The sequence below is a fragment of the Electrona antarctica genome (genome assembly GCF_951216825.1).
Source record: "Electrona antarctica genome assembly, chromosome: 17".
Lineage (NCBI taxonomy): Eukaryota > Metazoa > Chordata > Actinopteri > Myctophiformes > Myctophidae > Electrona > Electrona antarctica.
Window position 1 is genome coordinate 47,061,665 of NC_136798.1, and position 16,951 is coordinate 47,078,615.

Genomic DNA, 16,951 nt, shown 5'->3' on the forward strand with positions numbered 1-16,951 from the left:
ATTAAAAAATGATTTTCCGATGAACATTGGTTCAGAACAGTGCTTCTTAAATAAACAAGCACAGCTTTAAATAACAAAATATAAGTAGCTACTGTTGGGGACCCATTCACCCTAGGCTAATTAATATACATTTAATTTGGGGGTCCTTGAAATTTAAATGGCTGAGGATCATTGGGTTAAACTGTGAGTTAATTCACATAAAATACAATGACAGCCTACATAACTTTTGAATAAGGGCTTGGTTTAGAAAAGCCTGTATTTTGTGCTAAACTAATATATTGAAAAACATGGCATTGTAGAGAGGTTAGTGACAGATAATTTCTCCATTGTGGGGCTGCACCGCTGCAGGACTGAGGACTCTGCAGTAAGTCAACACAAAGTGAAAGTGCAGCTTCAAATCAGTTTTTTGTTACCTGGAGACAGTGTGCATGTGCTGTGCACAGGGGAACAATTGTTTAATTATATCCATGGTGTCTTTCTGTCGCTATCCATAATGCAACGCAAAAGTACATTTATGTTTGTTTTGGTGGGCTAGATAGATTCGGTAGATCATCTCTCCTCCTCCTTGTATGGACAGCCACGCTGTTTCGCATTAAAAATAAACAAAAATAAATCAGCTGGACCATGTCCGACCAGCGACCAACGTTAATGCATGTGACGTAGGACCGCCACACTGTCACAACTGTAGAAAACATTATTTTGTTTTGAGTGATAGTTGCAGTTTGACCGGATAGCTAGATTAGCTACACTAGTAGGCAGCGTGTGGGCTAAATGCCCTCTGTTTACTATGTCAGTGCGTGTATGTGTGGCGCGGAGGAGGAGGCGTGCGGGTGTGTGTGTGTGTGTGTGTGCGCGCGTCATGACGACCAGCGGCAGCAGGGGTAGTTATTAAGGCAAAGTACCGCAAAAGAATCAAACCACTTTGCAAATGGCAACACAACTACAACACAGATTTGTTCTGCGCGGGACGTGAGGGGAACATTGGTTACCGTAATGACTGGAAAAACGGTAAAATGAACTTCTGTGGGCGCCGGTCGGGGCACCACGGCCACTGTGGCTGTATGGGCATATACTTTTTCGAGGGGCACACGTCCCCTGGCTGGGACTTTATTACTTTATTAGGACACACGCACACGCAAGAAGAAGGAATGAAATCAATAACAGTGGAATGATCTATAGCTGGGGAGTTTTGGAGAGTGCAGTTGAGGCAGCAATTCCTGAACAGTGGAACATTAGAAAACATCTATTTTGCTTCAGAGGACACAACATCCATAACAGATTTACCAATACCAACATTTTGTAACTCCTACTTGGTGTCGGGACTCGGGACTAACATTAGCCCCACATGATGGAACCTCTCACTCCCATAGAGTTATAAAGGAGCTCACTCCGCTATAATGTAGCAGCCTCTCAGGGAGAGCTTCCGTCAGCGCCAGCATGTCTCGCACCGAACACAGCTTTGTTCACGCTGCCGTGATATTGTGCTCGTCTCGATGTGAGACACGCTGAAGCAGCCATAGCGTCCAAACCAGACTCCAGGCAGCCCCATATGGAACTCTGCTATTGTACACAACTATATGATTTTATCTACGCTTTTCATCCTATTTTAAATCTAAATGTCCCAGTCATCCACGGGACAAAAGCCATATAAACGGCTTCTTCATTGAGTGAATTTGGCTTTGTGGTTTTCTGCTCTCTGCTGACTGCACGCAATGAGCAACTACCAGGGGTCATTGGGAAGGGGGTCCTTCATGCTAGATGCTTTAATACTAACAACCATGACCAAAATGTGTAGTATCAAGTGGATTTAGAGTTCAACAGAAGTATAACTGATCACTCCCGTGTGAAGTAGGGGCGCTCTTATCATCGTACATCCTCATGTCGTAAAATAGACACTATATGGCCCTCATTTATCAATGTAGAATGTTTAGAGTTTTGGAGTACAATCACGTCGGCACGGCATTTATGAAGTGATCGCAAACAGATGATCCTTCCTTAATGTCATTCCTAGTTGATAAATATGACGGCTGAAATCAAGCCTCGCCCTCGTTTTTGCGACATGAACAACTGCAATACGACCAAACAACATATATGGAAACCAAACATGATGGACGCCAATAAAAAAGTTTCCCCCGCTCCCTCGCTGCCCGCCTTTATGCAAGACGTGTAGGGGGAGTGGGTACACAGAAAAGACGTGTGGTGGAGAAACCAAGTTCAGGTTTTGTTTGGCTACAGGCCATGAGGCGATACCAAAGACGTGCCACGCCTGCGGATCCGTGCTTGCTCCCGTGCTTGCACTTAGGACAGTCGGACCAATAGTATGTCTAAACTAAAGCCTGTACCCGTAAAATGAGCCATTACGATGGCATCAAGGCCCGCCAAAATACATTTTAGTTGTCTAAATCAACTGTAGATTTAGTCAACTAAAATGTTATGATATTTCGTCGACCAACCCTAACCCTAACACAAACACATTCCAGGTGACTAAAATGTAACAAAAACTAAATGAAAACTATTCAAGTGACTAAAACTAAAATCTAAATATGCTGTCAGAATCAACGCTGCATCCAATCAGAGCACAGTACAGCTGAAAGTAATAATCTGTAGTTCATACAAATATTTCACACAATTATTATTTTTATTCTGTGAAGAGTAAATAAAGTACAGCTGTTTCAACATATTGAAGTGAAAGGTTTGCATTGATCAATTCATAGCAATTACGTGTGGGACCCTTACAGATCTGTAACTCTGAGATTGTACACATGTAACCAAATGGACCCTTACCGGATAGTTTAGTTTAGTTTATTTCGATCATCATCAACAGTACAATAAATCCTTGCACACATTACATCAACCATCACTGTTTTGTTGTTCGAAAAGGGATATGCCGAAGCTCAGAGCTTATTAATGCCTATTCTTGATGTCGGTTAACCTTATAACATTTACAGTCGTTATTTTTTCATGAACCCACAAAAACTTCTTAGGATTACGATCTGTAACTCTGAGAGTGAACACATGGAACAGTTATCTTGAAAAAAAAAGTAGTATATTGACAAATAAAACATTGATAGTAGATCTTAACTACATGCAGCCAGCAGAAGGACCTTAGCTCAGATGGCAGAGAGGAGATCTTAACTACATGTAGCCAGCAGATGGGCCATTGTTCTGATGGCAGAGAGCAGATCTTAACTGCATGTAGCCAGCAGATGGGCCTTTGCTCTGATGGCTGACAGTAAGCCCTGCAGCTTTGTGTCCAGACCCTGGAGTGTCTCGGACTTGTGAAGCACTTGATCCTGCAGCCTCTGGAGAGACTCTGCCTTCCCTGGAAGCACACAAGGAACAAAACAATGTATGAAGAAACAAAAAGATTGACTGTTATGTAGCAGAGTGGCTAACAACTTCAGCCCGCTGACGTAGAAATATTTTATCTCCCCCAAGCTAGAGAGAATTCTTAGTGGTTAACAGAGAGGATATTGACCATATGCAGACCGCATATGGGTGGAACACCCTACCAACTGTCATTAAGACATGTGAATCCCTTGACTCCTTCAAAACCGCTCACAAAGGGCACCTACGGACGGCTGCAATTCGAAACGGGCCCCTGTAAAATCTGAATCTCCCACCCACCCCTTTGCCCCCTTTTTACCCCTTTATGATGATTTCCTGTTTTTGGCTATAAGTGTATATTTGTACGTCTCTAAATGTTATGATGAATTGAAAACGGTGGACCCTCTTGTAAACAAGTGTAATGCTGTATGGTGTCGTCCATTCACAGTTAACAGTTTTTGTATTGAGTTGTGCTTGAAATGTACTGTAATAATGCTAACTGTTAATACATTCTTCAATCAATTGCAGGTGATTTTCAATGTCTGTCCCTATCTATCTATCTATCTATCTATCTATCTATCTATCTATCTGTCTATCTGTATGTCTTTATGTATGTATGTTTAGGGTACCAACAAGGACAAAGCGCCGGTGAGCTTCATACTTCAACGTGTCGCAGTGTGACGCATTTTGAGCTTGTAGATCTGCTTTTTTTTTTTTTTTTATGTTTTTTTTGTGGCTTTTGCCTTTATTTTATATTTTTTATGGAGGGACAGACAGTAGGCTGACAGGAAATGGGGAGAGAGATGGGGGGGAAGACATGCAGTAAAGGCCGTCAGGGATCGGGAGTCGAACCCGCGGCACACTGCCAGACCGGATTGCCAGCCAAGGCGCCTGGACCACTGAGCCATGGCCCAGGCCAGATCTGCTATTTTTGATATGACATAATATGCAATGTGGCCCTCTGGAGTGAGTGTGGATCTATAGTGGCCCTCTGGAGTGAGTGTCGAACTATAGTGGCCCTCTGGAGTGAGTTTGGAACTATAGTGGCACTCTGGAGAGAGTGTGCAACTATAGTGGGCCTCTGGAGTGAGTGTGGAACTATAGTGGCCCTTTGGAGTGAATGTGGAACTAGTGGCCCTCTGGAGTGAGTGTGGAACTATAGTGGCCCTCTGGAGTGAGTGTGGAACTATAGTGGCCCTCTGGAGTGAGTGTGGAACTTGAGTGGCCCTCTCCAGCTTCAAAGTTGTCCCACCCCTGCCCTTAGCCTGTGGTGCGCCCGCGCACCAGAAAGGGGTGCACGCGCCACAGTTTGGGAACCCCTGCGGTGACTAACCTGCTAGAGAGTCCATCATGAGTCCAGAGTCTCGGCTCAGACGTGCAGCGGCGTCCCGCAGCCTCTCTAGACGCTCCCCCGGCGCGCTGGCGCCGTCGCCGCGCCCGCTGTTGGCGTCGGCGGCCTTGACCTTCGCCAGCCGATCCTTCAAGGTCAGCAAGTCCTGGAAGCACGCGCGGCAAACATGCACGTTATTATACGCACACGTGTTAAAAACGCACGCATGCACACACACACACACACACACACACACACACACACACACACACACACACACACACACACACACACACACACACACACACACCTGAGCGGCAGCGGCAGCCTCAACCTTGGCCTTCCCGGCGTCACCAGATGCATGCTGGGAGAGCTGGTCTCCAGCCAATAGCAGAGCTCGGAGCCGAGTCAGCCGAGGTTTCATCCTCCCTGTCAACTCTGACAGCTGCTCTATAGCAACCTCTGCTGGAGACAGCTGAACCATAGCCTGGAGAGGAGAGGAGAGAGCTTTTCATTGATCGATCAATCGACTGACTGACTGACTGACTGACTGACTGACCACCCATATGGCTTGTTTAGTTGTGGTCCTTTTGAGGAGGGGGTGGGGGTATAGTATGATACATTATACAAAGCAAGGACAACAAACGAAATACACAAAACAACAAAAAGTTAAAACTGAACAAAACAATCTAAACATCTTACTCTATAACAAGTACACGTTACAATGTAGGCATTTAGCAGACACTCTTAATCCAGAGCGATTTACAGTAAGCATGCATCACAGTCATCACATGGTAATTCATCAAATACATAGAAATAGTCATCAAGAATCATAAGCAAGCTAAGAATCTTATCATCAGTCTAACAGTAGAATATATAAACATATAAATAGTCATCTAGGCCGGGACAACGCTCCACACGTCCCAAACTCTTCTCCCTTCTGGCTCCAAAACTGTGGAATGCACTTCCCGTTGCAGTCAGAACTGCAGCATCACTCCCAATCTCCCGCTTTAGTCTGAAAACCCACCTTTCCAGGGCCCGTAGCACTTACCCTACCCCCTTAGATAGCACTTTTGTAGACTTAGATAGCATTTGACAGACTTATAGCATGTTATGAAGACAGCACTATAATTGCATTGTATGTAGTCATAGCACTTCATAGTACATATGTATAGTTTATATGTATAGTTCCATTATATAGATATTCCACTGTTACGTTCTTAGCTTACGCATGTTTCATGATAAATGCTTTTTATATATGTGATGTATTCCCATGCTTTTTTGTTCTTGCTTAATGTAAATCGCTCTGGATTAAGAGCGTCTGCTAAATGCCTAAATTGTAAATTGTAAATTGTACCATGGAGCTCATCATACGCCGTATGACGTTAGGAACAAAATGAGAACTAGCGCATGCCTTCGGCAAACATTCAAAGGGGGTGTATCTGATACGCAGGAGTAGGGGCTAAGAGCGGCAAGAAAGTGGACTTCAATACTTTTTCGTAATTTGTGGTAATGTTACTGTGTGAAGGAATGTGTGCCTATTGTCTTTCCTGAGGTGATAATGGATGGCCGCGAGCCACAGTTTTGAGGCAATTCACACAGTAACTTAAGAACAGACCTGCCAATGAATTCTAATGAAGTGCGCTAGGGCTCATTAGTAGGCTATTCAAACTGCGTGTCTACAACAAGGCTATAACATTAAAGGTAACATTTGTCTAGATTGGGCCCTATTTTGCGTGTCTTAAGTACCAGGTCTTATGACTTAACTTTAGACCTGGAGGCGTGGTCAATGCTGTTTGGCCACTCAGAATAGCCAAATGGCATTGATCACGCCTCCAGGTCTTAAGTTAAGTAATAAGACCTGGTACTTAAGACACGCATAATAGGGCCCATAGAGTCTACTGCCGAGTTCTTGCATTGAAGATGAGACCAGGGGCCCTATTATGCATGTCTTAAGTACCAGGTCTTATTACTTAACTTAAGACCTGGAGGCGTGATCAATGCCATTTGGCTATTCTGAGTGGCCAAACAGCATTGACCACGCCTCCAGGTCTTAAGTTAAGTCATAAGACCTGGTACTTAAGACACGCATAATAGGGCCCCAGGACTCCAGCTCCAGTCCAAAGTGGTTGAATTACAGGGTGATTATTAGAAACAGTAGAAAATCTGTACAAGAAATAAGGTCACTGAGGCCCTAGCCTCAGCGTCCTTACAGGCTTATGCAAAGGCTAAACTTAAGTAACTTAGATAGCGTGTTTATGCAGACATAGCAAAGTGTATATGCATAGTTTCATTATCCACTGTCAGGTTCTTAGCTTATGATTCATGGTGACTATGTTTTTGTTCTTGCTTTTGTAAATCGCTCTGGATTAAGTTAAAGTTAAATTGTAAATTGTAACCAGTTTTTTCCCCCCTGGCTATGCGTCGCAGTCTCGCAGACCCCCTCACTTTGGGAACCGTGGCTATAGAGGGCACAATGTATAAAGGAATAAAAGTGTTATTATCCATGGATCCTTTTAAGTCCTCAATAATTATTTTTTCTTGTGAAACATTTTGACGTTAATTAAAGTTGCAACTCACCTTAACCAGGGAGTGGTTAAGCTTGTCTATGATGTCCATGGTGCTGTGCAGTTTGTCCTCCAGGCCAGAGAGGGCGCCCTCCGCTGAGCTGAAGCCCTCCAGCAGGCCGTCCACGTCGGCCGTCACTCCCACAGCCGCGTCCCTATTGGTCAATAATATCAGCTGTTAACGCTTCATTCTGATTGGTCAATACCGTCTTTTTATTAATGCTTCATTCTGATTGGTCAATACCACCGTTTATGAATGCTTCATTCTGATTGGTTGATTGTTTATGAATGCTCATTCTTTTTTTTAAATCATTTTTTTCCCACGATTTTGTAACCCATTTTTCACCCCTGTGTCAATTATCTAATGTGATCCTGGGCTCTACACACCCTCCACCAACCTAGTCCCCATATATGGGGGACAGGGGGAGAGCAACAGACTTGAACTCATGCTTCCTTCATGCCTGAGTGTCCAAGTTGCTCCTGTACACCTGACAGGGGGGAGTTTCCCTGGTTGGACGTAGCGCGTGGAAGGAACACGTTATTCCAACCAGTTCCTTTCCCCTCCATCAGGCGCCCCGGCTGGCCAAGGGGAGGCAGTTTAGAGACCATGATTACTGCATGTTTTTGTGAGGTATACCTACCCTAGGGGACATGGGGAGAACATGCAAACTCCACACAGAAAGGCCCTTTTGCCAACCCCGCCTCGGGTATGGGCACTGATGACGCAGAGGAGGAAACATGCCGCCAGCACCCACAGCGTCCCGAGCGGGAAATGAATGCTCATTCTGATTGGTCAATAACACTGTTTATAAATGCTTCATTCTGATTGGTCAATACCACAGTTTATGAATGCTTCATTCTCATTGGTCACTACAGCGCACCACCGTGCACGTGGCTATTTCCGGGTCTCCTCGCACTGAGCGTTTAAGAAACTGTTGGACCAAAAACACCAGTTCCTGTGTTGCGTTACACTGAAATCGGTGACCTATATATGAATACATTTGGGTTTCGACGGAAGCAACAGCTGTAGAGGGAGTTGTGTGATACGGCACTCGTGGAGGCGGGGCATACTTGACAAACGGTAGCCGTTTTGTTAGCGATGTGTTGTGTGCCTGCAGGTGGCCTGAGGCCTACCAGGCCGGACTGACGGGTCAATAAAATAATGCTGACAATTAACTAGCTTCAAGCCTGTTGTATAGGCAACTGACCGCACACACCCTGCCTTTCCCCATTTTTTAATTGCTACATCATTATTACTCACATGTAGGGATTAGCAGAGCTCCGGACATCTTGTTGAAATATCATATCTTGCTTGTTATTTTTTTATAGTGACTTGTGCTGCCCAAACACTGCGTGCACTCTCTCTCTCTCTCGCTCTCTCTCTCTCTCTCTCGCATAGAGTTATATTAGCCAAATGTTCCTATGATAATAATAATAACAATAGCTTGAATTTATATAGCGCCTTTCATGAACATTTACAAAATGTACCAACAATAAAAACTATATGCCATAAGCCTGAGAGAATATGAGGGAAGGAATATATTCAATGATTTCCACATGCCGCGCTACAAGCTTGTAGATCTGCTATTTTTCAACAGTTAAAGTTGAAACAATAATGGCTAAAGTGGTTATAAAAGCCTAAAGGGTGACACAGAGATGCGTTTCGGGTCGTTAATGGCTTATATAATAAGTGGGTCAGCCATACCTGGCGTCCCGGGCCTCTTGCAGAAGTCTTCGGGCGGCAAGAAGCTGTGGCTCCGCCTCTCGCAGCACGGCCCCGCCTGCTGGGAGGCCGGTGGCCGCCAGGCGCCTCAGCTCGTCCAGCTTTCTCCTGAGGTCGGCCACACCCAGAGGAAGTCTGGTCCCCAGGACCAGCTCGCTGACCTCTGTGACGCTCTGCAGGCTGGACGATGGGTCTGAGGAGATGTGATGTGATGTGATGTGATGTGATGTGATGTGATGTGATGTGATGTGATGTGATGTGATGTGATGTGATGTGATGTGATGTGATTGGTTCGTAGATGTGGTATGTAAATGAGACATGATTTGATTGGTTCTTTACCTCACATTAACATGATATTGACAAGGCATTTAGATGATAGAGATGATTTGATTGGTTCTTCTTACCTGACAGGAAGTCCTTCAGGTCTTTGATGACATCACGAGTCTCTTTCAAATCCACTTCCAGGTCGTCCCTTGCCAACTTAATGCGATTGGCCAGCTTCTCCGTGGATCGCCTCACCTGATTGGACGTTCCCTGTGTTTCCTTCAGCTGGGGAGATCAAAGCCACAACTTTACTTTCATATTGTTGTTGTTGTTGTTGTTATTTTAATGTGAAATATATAGAAAAGGAGACAATCAACATTTGGAAATATTACATTTTTGATGTGTGATAATTAAGCTTAACTTTTTCTCTGCTATCTACGATTATAATCAAAGCCCTAGGCTACGTACAACCGTATACTCCATATATGAAAGCGGCGACCGTCAATGTATACCTCTTAGCATTGCTCCGGTTGCTATGGAGAGCCTCCGTCCTCACCAGATATGGGTTTTTAAAATCCAGCTCCATTGAGCCTCCATTATAACAGGATTTTCAAAGCCTTGTATCTCTAAAGCTTAGAGCGCTGTCCATGGTGAGCTGTCGCGCATCCCGACGATCGTAAATCGTGAGTTTGTATCGCATCGCTGCGCACGTGTAACTGCAACGAGAGCTAAGGGGTATGAGCTTACGGCTAACGATCAATGTCCTCACAACAACAGGTCACTGAATAACTCAGAAATGAAAGGATCGTAGAGTCAGAGCGGACGGGTGGCAAAGGTTAGGTGTGCTTATGCTGCCACCTAGTGGCAATAAATGGAGTTAATGTTGATATGGCACACTGACCATCAAGAAAATGAAAACATGCCACTTCATGTAAAAAAAGCCAACCCCTGGTATTATGGTTGATACTTGCTACAGATTACTATGAAAACCTGCAAAACCTGTCCGTCAGTCAGGTCACGCCTCCATATATGGTTGTCAGTCCACGCCTCGTGACATCACGTCTCGTGACATCACGTCTCGTGACATCACGCCTCTTGACACGCTCTATATATGGCCACCTCCATATATGGCCGCATCCAAATATGGTTGTCAGTCCACGTCTCGTGACATCACGTCTCGTGGCATCACGCCTCATGACACGCTCCATATATGGCCGTCTCATATATCAAGATCACGACGCCTCATGACACGCCTGCCGTCATGAACCATGTATCGTAATACGTATCAAATTGCTGTTAAAATGCATCGTTACACCCCTAATAGTATAGTATAGTAAAGTAGTAGTACTAGTACATATGTTATAGTAGCCTATAGGAGTTGTAGTACGTATAGTATAGTATAGTATAGTATAGTATAGTATAGTATAGTATAGTATAGTATAGTATAGTATAGTATAGTAGATACGTTTATAATAAACAGTACCTTCTCCGTAGCATGTGCGATCTTCCGGCTCAACCTCTCCAGTCGGTCCTTGACCTCCTGGGCATGCGCTAGGCTCCGCCTCCCCAGAGGCAGTGCCCCGACGCAGCCGCCCTCTCCGCCGCCACCACAGGGTGGCGCTGAAGGACACACCTCTCCGCCGTCACACTGCAGCGGGGTGCACGGGGTTGCCCGCTTACTGCCGCACACCTGATGGGGTGACCAGCGTCACATGATGCGCGAGGGGTTAAAAAAACAAAGGGCCTTTAACAGGAAAATTACACTTTGTCATTGTTTCTGTGTGTGTGTGTGTGTGTGTGTGTGTGTGTGTGTGTGTGTGTGTGTGTGTGTGTGTGCGTGTGTGTGTGTGTGTGTGTGTGTGTGTCGTACAGATTTTGTCCTACAGATTTTGTTGGAACATTAAGAAGGCACACGAGAGCGTCTTCAGTGATAGTATAGGTCAGGACATAGATATTTAAAAAATACAAAAATAAATAGATGCTTCATTGGCAGCTGCAGTTCATTTAGTGTCCAGTAGTAAGTATATCGATATGTAAACAGCATATATCGTACCGTATCATAGCAATGTAAATAATCGGTATCGAATCGTTTTGCAATGTTAAAAATCAATAAGTATGTGTAGATTGTATTTAGCAATTTTAAGAAGAAAAAAAGAACAAGATGGGTTTAATTACTTTTTCCAATCCACATAGCTACAATTATTGGTCAATCGAAATATGTGTGCATTCTCTGTGTTCATGTCAAGGCATGGGTTTGTCCATATGAGTTCACTGTGAGATTCATTGTGTTTACTTATTTATATCCATACTAACAAATCTCTCATTTAACACTTAATCCGCCACCACTTACTTTGAAGAGCCATAATGATTATTATCCATGTATCGTATCGTCAACAATGTATCGTGATACGTATCGTATCACTGTTAAAGGGTAAGACCACTTTTTTAGAGATTTTGATTGTAGTTAATCTTGCCATGATGCAACTCCAAATGTGGACAAGATTTTTTTTTTTTATATAAAAATGTTAACTTCCTGTTGATTTGTCCATTTTTATTAGGAAGAAAGTATAGTATAGTATCAACAGGAAGTTAAGATTTATTTTTAAAAATACAACCACATGAGTTTTGGTGATGCTCTATTGTCTGAATCAACTTTGTTGTGTTTGTTTATGTACTAAAATAGTGACTTTGAGAGCTGTTTCAGCATACAATGTAAGTCAATGAGGAGCATATTTTGAATTATCAATTTCGAATCACTGGAGCATTTTTTTCCCTTGTCCACATTTGAAGTTACATCATGGTAACAAAACCCAAACCTCTAAAAAAGTGGGTTCTTTTGCGCTCTGTGACGCACGCTCATGCTTTCGCAGGGCTTCGCAAGGAATCTCGGGAATTTTTTGCCCTCCCTTGATCATATACACTCCAGAGCCGAAAGGGGCGTTTATACCTTTATATGTCTATGGGGGTGACGTATAAAGGTATGTTATGTCTCGTTATGGATTTGGAAGTGCTGAAGGCACACTGCGTCACTGCCTGGGATGAGGAAACAAACGTTTACATTGCCAAAGCAGCAACGGATCCATTTGGTTTAATTTTACGCTCTCAAGAGCTACATTTTTGTTAATCATCTGCATTACTTACAAGAAGTCAAATGCCAACTAAATAACGGGCCATGACGTGAAATGGGTTGAAAACCACTGGTATAGGATGTTCTATACCTGCTTAGCAGCAGGGCTGAGGTCGGGCCTGGCCAGCAGGTGGCGCCGGAGCTTCTCCAGGTCCTCGGTGTTGTTCCTGTGAGGCAGCAGACCAGTGGTGGTCTGGTCTCTGGCGGTCCGCGACTCGCTCAGGGTCTTCTCGCTGGCCTCTACGCCACTGGCTGCGTTCCTGGACGTGGCCACGGCCTTCTGGACATCTGCCAACGCTCCTGGAAGAAGAACAAAATAAAGTGGAAACGGAGCTACATTTCCTAACCGTCTGTCTACTCTACCAAGACATCATGCTGTCCACTATACCAAGACATCAGAGACACATGCTGTCCACTGTACCAAGACATCAGATACACATGCTGTCCACTGTACCAAGACACCAGAGACACATGCTGTCCACTGTACCAAGACAACAGAGACACATGCTGTCCACTGTACCAAGACATCAGATACACATGCTGTCCACTGTACCAAGACACCAGAGACACATGCTGTCCACTGAACCAAGACACCAGAGACACATGCTGTCCACTGTACCAAGACACCAGAGACACATGCTGTCCACTGTACCAAGACACCAGAGACACATGCTGTCCACTGTACCAAGACATCAGATACACATGCTGTCCACTGTACCAAGACACCAGAGACACATGCTGTCCACTGTACCAAGACATCAGATACACATGCTGTCCACTGTACCAAGACACCAGAGACACATGCTGTCCACTGTACCAAGACATCAGAGACACATGCTGTCCACTGTACCAAGACACCAGAGACACATGCTGTCCACTGTACCAAGACACCAGAGACACATGCTGTCCACTGTACCAAGACATCAGAGACACATGCTGTCCACTGTACCAAGACATCAGAGACACATGCTGTCCACTGTACCAAGACACCAGAGACACATGCTGTCCACTGTACCAAGACACCAGAGACACATGCTGTCCACTGTACCAAGACATCAGAGACACCTACTTCACACAGATTACAATCACCCACAGAGATTTTGAAAACGTCACGACTCACTAATGATAAAAAACATATCTGCTTGGCGAAATACAAACACAGCAGCAAGATTTGTGAGCTGCTGTGATTGGAGAATGATATCAAATGGAACACAACCACCCTAAAGACTAATCATTCCTAATCACTATCTGCATCGATTGATCTAATCTGACATATTCATTGTCAGTATTGTATTGGATGTTGTATTGGAGATTTAGAATTTCAATTACATTTAGTTTTGATTGTATTGTTTTTTTTGCTTTGGCAATGTAAACATATGTTTTCTCATGCCAATACAACCCTTTGAATTGAAACATGGAATTGAAGAAGAGGAGATGGACACGAGCTCCGTCTTCAACACATTGACCGCCACAGACGTGGATCCACGTCATCTGGTGTCTTCGTGGAGTGGGCACTCTTCGCCCACCTATGAATGATGTTTTGACTTCCAGAGAAAAATACACCCGGAAATCACATGATCAAAAAGAAACGCACGCCCGTCCACACCGTGACGCTAAAGGATTTATTAAAAAAAAATCTCTGAATTATTTCCCAGATTGCGTTTTTGGTGAAAACATGCTTAAGCCATATTCAACTGACCTTAACGAAAGAACGGAAGATCACGATTACAATGTTGTTGTTTTTTAATAATAATAGTAATAATTACATAATTTACACGTCTGGAGTCTCTGTGTGGAATTTCCTCGAAGGGGCGGATAGAAAAATGCCTCTGGTGATAAACCTGCCCCACATTTGCATAATGGTTCCTGATTGGACCCTCACTACTTGGGAGGGACCTCTCTCTGACCTGTATTGGTGGATGAGGTGGCGTTCCTGATGGCGTCCCTCTGGGTGTTAAATGTCCGGACCAGGCTCTCCAGCAGAGCCTGCAGGCCTTGCAGCTCCCGCTCCAGATCCGCTACATGGTGCAGAGGTAGCACCACGTCACTGTCCATTTGATCCACTCGCTCTCTGGACAAGACACAGAGAGAGAGAGAGAGAGAGAGAGAGAGAGAGAGAGAGAGAGATGCAACAGACACCCAAGGAGGTAAATTAGTATGCTATTTGGCCCTAAACCGAGAATACATGGTGGCAAATTACCCGACCACTGTTACTGATCCAAGGCTGAGGAAGATGTGTACAGACTCAGTGCTCAGTGCTCAGTGACCACAGACAGACAGACAGACAGACAGACAGACAGACAGACAGACAGACAGACAGACAGACAGACAGACAGACAGACAGACAGACAGACAGAAGTGATTGCCTAGAGAAGACAGACTGTGTTCACTCTGCTCTCAAGTGGAGACATGAGAGCTACACTTCCTGTTACAATGTGACAAATATAAAGAGAGAGAGAAAGAGATAGCCTGAGATACACTGAGCTTTACCTTGGTGCAGTACCTCTATTCAACCACTCGGTGTTCAGCAGGTTACAACCACTAGAGTTGTGTTGTTCCATTAAGGTTTCTCAAAGTGGGTGCACTCATAGAGTTATCTATAATAGAGATGTCACTGGATTTCTCCTCCCATCCATTGCATTGAGTTGCTCACCCAGCATATGAGGCCATTTCACCCCTTCTTCCGGCAATGGAACATTCTGGGATGCATTTTTCCCAAACACATGAATTGGCCCAAATGCCGCTCGAGCTGTAGTACCTACTTTCAGCCACCATGTCTTTTTCGCTTCAGTGTTTCCTCTCGGTGACGTCTCTATTAATTACTCTAAGGGTGCACTGCAGTGGCACCCGTGATGTGATGCAAGTGTCTCAGAATAATATTAGGAATTTATCAATATCCCTTCAGTTTTAACCACTTAAACCCTCTAGACAAAGCAGATCTGCTATTTTTTGGTGAATGTCCCTCCCTGAATAGGAATGCCGGAGATTCAAGTGGTTAAATGTCAATTATACAACAGGTCATTTCGAGGAAGCAATTTGATTGGTTGAAACAGCCATCTAGCCGTGCTTAAACTGTAATGATCATGGAACGCCTAATCACAACATAAGAATCAGCTGTGCAGAGTATCGCTGCTCTCCCAGAGCAGAGCTGGCGGGGTTGCTATAGGCTAGCTGTTTTCATGGGACATTTTCGGTCTTAGTTGTAATAAACTTGAGTTGACATGTGTTTTTTAAGGGTAACTGTTTGTATAATCGCGATATTACACTCGAGAGTCGGGGTTTTACAGTCATTCAATGCACTTCTGCGCTGCCTATACGGAACTCCTATCGGCTGGTTCCTGCAGCAATGCAGGCGTGTCATTAATGAGGCTAAAGCACGCCCTCTCGTGTAATATTGCTTACGTGTGAAGGTATTCTCAATCTGTCGTAATGAAGAGTAACATCCTCTCAAGTTTTTCGCGTGACATGTTGTATTTTGGGGACATATTTACATAATGAAAATGTCGCATTATAGTCTGGCGGCCGGGGATGTGGAGTGGGACATTTGGTATATATTTTTTGGCTATGGCCGTTTTTAGCCCAAGGAGTGTTTTTGTCACATGCTACATAAAGCATAATGAAAACTTGATGGTTGTTAATGGTATGGTCACATATATCGCCCTATTAAAAAAAAAAACCTCAATACCGTATATAGACAATATTTTTGGCAATAATAATAATAATATATATATACCAAATTTCAAACTTTAAACAAAATAAGCCTGTTGACAATAATCCAGGGATGCCTCAATGAAAAGAAAGTTTTAGAGAACGACTGGCCCAGATATGAGACGGAGCCTGGCTGATCCTGAACTCACCTCAGATGAGCGAGAACTCTGCTGATCTTCCTCATGGACTCAGGAGAAGAGGAGAGGAGAGAAACGGAGTCTTGCAGCAGCCTCACACGCACCTCCAGGGTCTGTGTATGGAGCGCAAGGTTGTTATAGTTAACGGAAGCTAGCGAACAAACTGTTAAAATTGTTAACTGAAATGAATACAAACTAATAATAATTAAACAAATATATTACTAACTGAAACTGTATTGTGTGTTTACAATGATCTGAAATGATTAGACAATATGCTTAGTTTAAATTGTCTATAAACTTAATCTGGAACTGAATTTATTAATTTATAATGATAAACCTCCCTTATATTCCTCTAGGGGGGAGGGGGGGGGGGGGGGGGGGGCAATCTATACAAACTAAAAATCCCAAAGCATTGTAACCTGTATACGGAGTCCCAGGTCTCCCCCCGTAGGGGAGGGGGGCAGGCGCCCCCCACGCTCCCCCAGGGTCTCCAGACTCTGGGTCAGGTTGTGGATGTGGGCGTCGAGCGTGGCGAAGCAGGAAGGACAGGCGTCGTCGCAGCGGGGGAAGTGGCCGCAGCGACCCCTCTGGCAGGTGTCGCAGCGCGTGCCTGCCACTCCCGGGCGACACAGACACGCCCCTGTGGTCCGGTCACAGCCCTGAGGGGAGGCGGAGCCTGCCGGGTCGCACTGACACGCTGACAAATGTTTCGAGACGAAGTCAACAATTGATCTCCATATTTAATAAAGTTTTTTTTTTTTTGTTCAG

At 44.4% G+C, this 16,951-nt stretch overlaps 1 protein-coding gene across 2 annotated transcripts in view; it reads right to left on the reverse strand.

Annotated features, from left to right (window-relative positions):
* Window positions 1–3,047: 3,047 nt before the first annotated feature.
* The window catches only part of lamb3 (laminin subunit beta 3), a 30,763-nt gene continuing 16,859 nt past the window's right edge, over window positions 3,048–16,951 (reverse strand). The window contains exons 11-22 of one of the 2 annotated variants that reach the window (XM_079526536.1): window positions 16,603–16,880; window positions 16,196–16,296; window positions 14,246–14,409; window positions 12,430–12,638; window positions 10,695–10,901; window positions 9,352–9,496; window positions 8,930–9,140; window positions 7,238–7,379; window positions 4,968–5,144; window positions 4,661–4,823; window positions 3,193–3,322; window positions 3,048–3,138 (exon numbers count right to left, since the gene is read on the reverse strand). In XM_079526536.1, the coding sequence (XP_079382662.1) occupies window positions 3,132–3,138; window positions 3,193–3,322; window positions 4,661–4,823; window positions 4,968–5,144; window positions 7,238–7,379; window positions 8,930–9,140; window positions 9,352–9,496; window positions 10,695–10,901; window positions 12,430–12,638; window positions 14,246–14,409; window positions 16,196–16,296; window positions 16,603–16,880 (1,934 nt within the window). In that variant the 3' untranslated portion in view covers window positions 3,048–3,131. Of the gene's footprint in view, window positions 3,139–3,159; window positions 3,323–4,660; window positions 4,824–4,967; window positions 5,145–7,237; window positions 7,380–8,929; window positions 9,141–9,351; window positions 9,497–10,694; window positions 10,902–12,429; window positions 12,639–14,245; window positions 14,410–16,195; window positions 16,297–16,602; window positions 16,881–16,951 lie in introns of those variants that run through there. The other variant, XM_079526535.1, reaches the window with a different exon arrangement.